The sequence below is a fragment of the Bolinopsis microptera genome, chromosome 5, assembly GCF_026151205.1.
Source record: "Bolinopsis microptera isolate Bmic1 chromosome 5, MBARI_Bmic_1.0, whole genome shotgun sequence".
Taxonomy (NCBI): Eukaryota; Metazoa; Ctenophora; class Tentaculata; order Lobata; family Bolinopsidae; genus Bolinopsis; species Bolinopsis microptera.
Window position 1 is genome coordinate 18329115 of NC_087076.1, and position 7091 is coordinate 18336205.

Genomic DNA, 7091 nt, shown 5'->3' on the forward strand with positions numbered 1-7091 from the left:
ACATTGTTTAATAATACCCAAATTAAAATTGCTTAATTTCTCAGAAAGTTTGTCTTGGTGCATTTCAGATATGTGCATGGAAAGGGCCGATTTAGTGTAACAACCTGGTTTAAAAGCTGCCCTGTGGCTGTTCATTCGTGTGCTTAAAGTCAACCAGGTTTGGCCGAAATAAAAGCCACTATCGCACAGTTTACATTGGGCTACATAAATCACGTTTTCATTACTACAGTTAAGCCGCATGTCAATTCTGATAATCTGTTTGTTAACTGTCAAAGTACCATTTGCTGTTCCACAAGTTAGCTTGCATGTAAGACAGCGAGGTCTATTGCAAGCTTGTGATGTTATGTCCGCCGTATTGATGGAGTTGGGTGCTGAGTCAGCAGGTGTTGTCGCAAATCTCCGCCTCTTGAACATTTCATCTGCGATGTTGTTGTCCCTTCTGTGAGCTATTGTTATGGATACCTGCTTACCAATGATATGCTCAATAGTTTGTTTCTTATCTTCAAGGAAGCTCCTGATTTCGTTGAGTTCCTTGCAGTACTGTGTTGAGAGGATCAAGTTGCAGTGTTCACTATTTGGCATAGACTCATTGGTATTCTCCCTCGGTGTAAGGCGTTGATCCCGGTTAACCAGACTAGCTTTGGTTAATGCTGCCTTAAGTTCTGCATCCCTGTATCCGCTTTTCTTGAAGTCTCCCATAATCTCTTGTGCTGCTTCCATAAAAGTGTCCTCATCTGAGCATATGGTTTTTGTTCTTAGAAGTTGTGAGTAAGGAACGCTTTTGAAGACATGAGGAGGATGGTGACTGTTCCTCTGTAGAAAAGATCTGTAGCAGACCCACCCCCAACCTGACAAAAGCGGAAACTAGAGGCCAAAACTGGTGTAAGAGCATGATGCGACTTGGTAAATTGGTTTTCACAAGAGCTGATAAAGGAGGAAGTGTCCTTGTGATGAACCCCCAGGATGTGGATAAAGCTATAAGAGCTGAACTTAGCAAATCAGATGGTTACAGCAGTCTACCAGAAGACCCTAATGATGGAATTCTTAAAAACCAGAAGTTGCTTATTGAAAATCTAATCAATAACGGCTCTTTCAACAACAAGATTTTAGAAACCATTACGGGGTACACAGAAAGAGGAGGGAAAATGAGAAAAACCTGTTTTAAGACAAGGACAGGAATACCATACCCACTATTCAAGATCCACAAACTAGACCCCCAACAAATCCTAGACAGGACCATTCCCCCATCGAGATTAGTACACGCTCTTACCCAATCTCCAACAACCAGGCTTGAACAATTCCTTGCTCACCACTTCGGCCAAGTTTCACGTAACTATGCTAGTGATGAATACATCAAGGATACAAACGATTTCCTACACCAAATAAAAGAAGTCGGAATAGAAGAAGGCGAATTACTCTATACTCTAGACGTGAAAGCCCTTTACCCGAGCATGGACCAGACCATCGTTCTACAGTCAGTCAAAGCAGCACTGGAAGAGGATAGAACCCTAACCCCTGAAATCAGAAGCGGCATACTCCCATGCATCGAATTCTGTCTTCAAAACTCTACTCTAGAGTACAGAGGCATGTATTTCAAAGCCATCAAAGGAGTACCAACAGGCGGCTCCATATCTAGACCTTTGGCTGACACATTCCTCAAATTTCTCAAACTACATCTCAAATCTAAAATACCAGAGTGGGATGTACTCATCAGATTATGGAAAAGGTATATCGACGACATTTTCGGTATATGGAGAGGTACGAAAGAGGAATTTGAGGATTTCGTCTCTAAACTCAACAGTGAGTCATCAACTTACGGGATAGAGTTCACAGGGGATGGAGGTAGAGAGCTAAGCTTCTTGGATGTTAAGGTCAGGATAACAGATCCAGAACACGACACACCAGTAACTCTGGCTACCTCTCTGTTCAAGAAACCTACTGATAACAGATCTTTTCTACAGAGGAACAGTCACCATCCTCCTCATGTCTTCAAAAGCGTTCCTTACTCACAACTTCTAAGAACAAAAACCATATGCTCAGATGAGGACACTTTTATGGAAGCAGCACAAGAGATTATGGGAGACTTCAAGAAAAGCGGATACAGGGATGCAGAACTTAAGGCAGCATTAACCAAAGCTAGTCTGGTTAACCGGGATCAACGCCTTACACCGAGGGAGAATACCAATGAGTCTATGCCAAATAGTGAACACTGCAACTTGATCCTCTCAACACAGTACTGCAAGGAACTCAACGAAATCAGGAGCTTCCTTGAAGATAAGAAACAAACTATTGAGCATATCATTGGTAAGCAGGTATCCATAACAATAGCTCACAGAAGGGACAACAACATCGCAGATGAAATGTTCAAGAGGCGGAGATTTGCGACAACACCTGCTGACTCAGCACCCAACTCCATCAATACGGCGGACATAACATCACAAGCTTGCAATAGACCTCGCTGTCTTACATGCAAGCTAACTTGTGGAACAGCAAATGGTACTTTGACAGTTAACAAACAGATTATCAGAATTGACATGCGGCTTAACTGTAGTAATGAAAACGTGATTTATGTAGCCCAATGTAAACTGTGCGATAGTGGCTTTTATTTCGGCCAAACCTGGTTGACTTTAAGCACACGAATGAACAGCCACAGGGCAGCTTTTAAACCAGGTTGTTACACTAAATCGGCCCTTTCCATGCACATATCTGAAATGCACCAAGACAAACTTTCTGAGAAATTAAGCAATTTTAATTTGGGTATTATTAAACAATGTAGTAGAGAGGAACTTAACATGTTTGAAGATATTTATATCGAGAAATTTAAAGCGAGGATTATTGGGTTAAATAGGAGCAAAGTTACCGGGAATTAGGTCCGATGTTTGGCTATTTTTACCCTTTACACTTACACACACTCTCTCTTAGATTATTAGCAGTAAAGTGTACTTTTTGCTTGCGAACGTGTTTCCTCCTTTTAACTTCCTATCTCAGTTCAGTCTTAATCTGCACGTTTTGTAGTTGTTTTGGCCCACTCCATGCTTTCACAGTAGTTACCTTATTTACATTACCTACTTCGTACATTTCCCTACTGACTTTTTCTTTTGAATTTTACTTTTATACTTTCGGAATGTTGTTTATTGATAATTGATTTCAAATTTCCCGCTAGATGATTCATCGATCCTGTTGATGGCGGTAAGCCGAAACTAGTCGAGACTCTGCGGATCATCCCGAGATACGTTGTATCACTGCTTATGCTCAATGATATCTAAAAAATCTATAGATGAGAGTAGCTGTTTCTTATACGAATCACTTAAGCTTTTAACATCGGGCAGATTTCGTAGATCTGTTGGAACATTATTCCAACATTTTGCCCCCAAGTATTGAAAGTTTTTATGTGATGTTGATCTATTAACATATAGGTTGCAGCTTTCGCCGCTCCTACTACCTCCTGATATGTAACTAAATTTGTTCATAAAGTTTGTAGGACAATTGTCATGGATGATTCTAAACATATAATTTGAAAGATGGAGTTGTCGTCTAAGATGGAGTGGTAACCATTTCATGTCTCTATAAACATTAAGGCTGCTCTCTGTTTGTGGAACGTTGAGAGCTATTTTGGCTACCATTTTGTACAGAGTGTCAAGTTCAGCAAGTTTTGTCTTGCCAGCTCTACAATAGATCGTGTCTAAATAATCGAATTGTGGCAACATGAGTGCATTGGCAAACATTTTCCTATATTTAATGGGTAGCAGTGCTTTGATTCTATACATGGCACCAATTCTCTTCATGACCTTCCTAATAATATAATTTACATGGCTTTTGAAGTTTAATTTATTATCTAGAATGAGGCCAAGATATTTTGTTTCTTTGCACTCCTTGATTGTGAAAGTTACCTCACTACATTCAATGGTTAATTAATTCAATGGTTAATAGATGTGGATACTAGTGGGGAGGTGAAACACATTTGTTTACTTTAATAGTGAGCACATGTTCGGCGGGTTGAGGAGGTGAAACACATTTGTTTACATTTTTAGGGTAAGCACATGTTCTGCGGGTTGAAGAGGTGATACACATTTTGTATTATAGAAGGCTTGTAACACTTGTAACGCTTTCTTGTTACCCCCCTTTGAAGGCCCCGAATTATTTTCTGAACGAAACCTCAAAATTAACCGAGAAATCGACCTTCTTATTAACTCATTTTGATGACTGTTTCTGACCTAAAATTGCACGAAAAATCGATTTAGCTAGGTTTCAGAACCTATAAACACTTCCTTATCCCTCAAAATTGATGTTTTATAGTTGATACGAGCAACAAGCAACATATGTTTTGATCCTTCGGTTCTACAGCTCTTGACCTAGGCAGTTAAGCTGAACCCGACAGATCGAGGCAATCCTAACCTTAACTGATCGAACTGGTACTAACACAATTTTCAGATATAAATGTTCTTTGCGATACGTTTATTGCAGCTTTGCAACTTGAGTGAAGACCAGAGTACGAAAACACACAGCAGGTAAGTAACTCACTTTTGGTGACTGTTCCTCACGAACATTCTGATCCTGCAACATATGAACAGCTAGGGAGATCGTCTCCTTAACAAATCGGACAGGTACTATCACAATTTCCAGAGCACAGCATGATAACAAAGTCAAAAGAAACACAACGAAGGTAGGTTACCAACACCACAATATAACAATTATACTAACAACTGAATTAAATTTATTCTGACGACGGGCAGCCCTGATGTGCTCCGTCATCCTCAACGAGCGACCACTTGTAATAGAGGTGTTATGTCATGTGACACCGATCCGTCCAATCACAAACAGGACGAGTCAGCAGATCGATATCGTGTGTTTACTTTCCTTATCTTTATTTGACCCTCTGTTCGCATTGTTATCTCTACCACATCTCGGCTCGGCAAGGTCCGCGTGCAATATCTGCACCGCGGTAAACCGCGGGGGGGGGGGGGGGGGTTTAAGATAAACAACCGATCTTGATAGTGTGTTGGTCGCTCCTCCAACTGACTGTGATGCTAACTGTTCAATCAGGAACGGAACATTAACATTGTTTAGTTATAGCATGTTTCGGTTTAGTTGTCCAATTGCGTATTATTAAAAACATTTACTCTAATATGAGGTCGCGATTGTGAACTGAGTGAGATCCAAATGATGAACTGTGCTTTAAGTTTACACCAACTGGAAGCAAAGGAATAATGCATATGGTCAAGTTCGGAGACAACCTGTACATTTTTTACTTTTTTAGAAGTGTGTGGTGGAGCCAGCTCAACACAGAATGAAACTCCCTGATTATATGGCTGACAAGACATTTTTCAGGACTTTCTCTGAGTAAAAAAAAATAAATAAAAGGTTGAACGGTTGAGCAGATACAGGTGGTATTAAACAAACCCTTAAAAGGTGGAGATTTAAGGTGGAGACTGGCTCTGGTTGAAGAAACTTTTGATTAAGGTGGAAAAGGTTATTGGTAACACAAACTACATCAAATTTGCAATCTGATGGTTTTATCAATATTTTATTTAAGTGCTCAACCGAGGTGGAGAAATTAAATGCACTTTTCAAAGCTGCTCAACCGGGGGTGGAGATAGGTTTAGAGAGTTCTAGGTTAGCTAGAGAGTTGTGTCTCGGCCTTTTCTACTTCCCGTTAAATTTTGTTTTTTCCATTGACGCTCAACAGGGTGGAGATCTTTCATTAAGAAACAGTAAAAAGCCTGTCAAACATGCCTAAATTCATTGGTTTTATCACTAATTCTTATCTGCTCTGTTAACTGCTACTGTAGGGGATCATAAAACTGTTACCTCTTCTGTCTTAAAGCAAAGTGTTCTAGCAAATGAAAAAACTATCAAAGTTGTGAAAAGGTGCTCAACAAGGTGGAGAAATTGTTGATTAAACATTAAAACATTAAAAAATGTATTAAAACTGGCCCCACCGGGTTGAGTTAAGCTATGGCAGTTGATATCTGGAAGAAATAACATTGGGTGACCCTTTAGCATGTATACAAGCCATCAACCACTCAACCGCGGTGGAGAACCTTGAATTCTGAGGTCAAATTTACGCCCAAATTTGCCAAATTTGAGTCTCCACCTATGTTGAGTGTACTTTTCAGCAAGGATGCCTTGTAATATGAGTTGGTAGATGATTTAGAATCATTGGTATTGCAAATGGACTGCCACAGTCACTCTACAGCTCCTAAACTACAGAGTAACAGATTTTGAACTGCATGTTATGCTGTCTCCACCTCGGTTGAGCCGATTCTGAGGATCCTATTCTATGAAATATGATCAAGGTATAACCCATAATATTAAATATTAGGACTTTGGAGCAATTAAAAAGCATGAGAGGGTTAGTTCTAGTCACATATATTAGCTCATGTAGTCAGTGAGCTGCTCCACCTGTGTTGAGCAGACAAACCTGCTCAACCGGCACTTTTTGAGTACCCACCTGTCTTACGTAACTTTAAATTGTGAAATTTGGAGTAAATATTTTTTTCATAAGTGATTTACAGCTCCTTTATTTTTGTAATTTTCAGGTGGCCACTGTCTCCACCAAGGTTGAGTTATTTAAATTTTGAACCCAGATATCATTATAGAAAGGTTAGGAGTATAATATCTGAAGAGCCTGTACCCCTTGGACTGTCAGAGGAATTATAATTAATTTTACCGTTTATGGCAGTGAAATGAGTGTAATTAGTGACTGATTTTATGTACAGGTTGTCTCCGAACTTGACCATATATCCATGAGTGCTGCTTTGCTTAACTTTGACAGTAAGTGTTTAAAAACAGAATCTAGGACACGACTTCACTGACAAGAACTGTATGTTCCAGGAGGAGGCAGTATACAGGAGGACAAGCATGGTTATACCTGACAGAGTTGAAGTACTAGTTCACCATGGTGCAGTTCATTTTTACCAGGTTAGACACTCAAAATTTCAATTTGTGCTGTGTAATTAGTCATTGCCGTTTTGAATATGTAAACTTGGAATCCTTTTCACAATTGTAATAAGAGTTTGTGTAATTTTAAATGCAGCACTTGCCCTCAAAGTCAATGGAATTCATTTTGTGTGCGGGGTGTTTATTTTAGA

At 39.7% G+C, this 7091-nt stretch overlaps 1 protein-coding gene across 1 annotated transcript; it reads left to right on the plus strand.

Annotated features, from left to right (window-relative positions):
- The first annotated feature begins 893 nt into the window (after nt 1–893).
- LOC134815512 (uncharacterized) lies at nt 894–6565 on the plus strand. Its single transcript, XM_063824052.1, has 2 exons — nt 894–2304; nt 6540–6565. The coding sequence occupies exons 1-2, from the start codon at nt 894–896 to the stop codon at nt 6563–6565; spliced, it is 1437 nt and encodes a 478-aa protein (XP_063680122.1).
- Nucleotides 6566–7091: the final 526 nt, after the last annotated feature.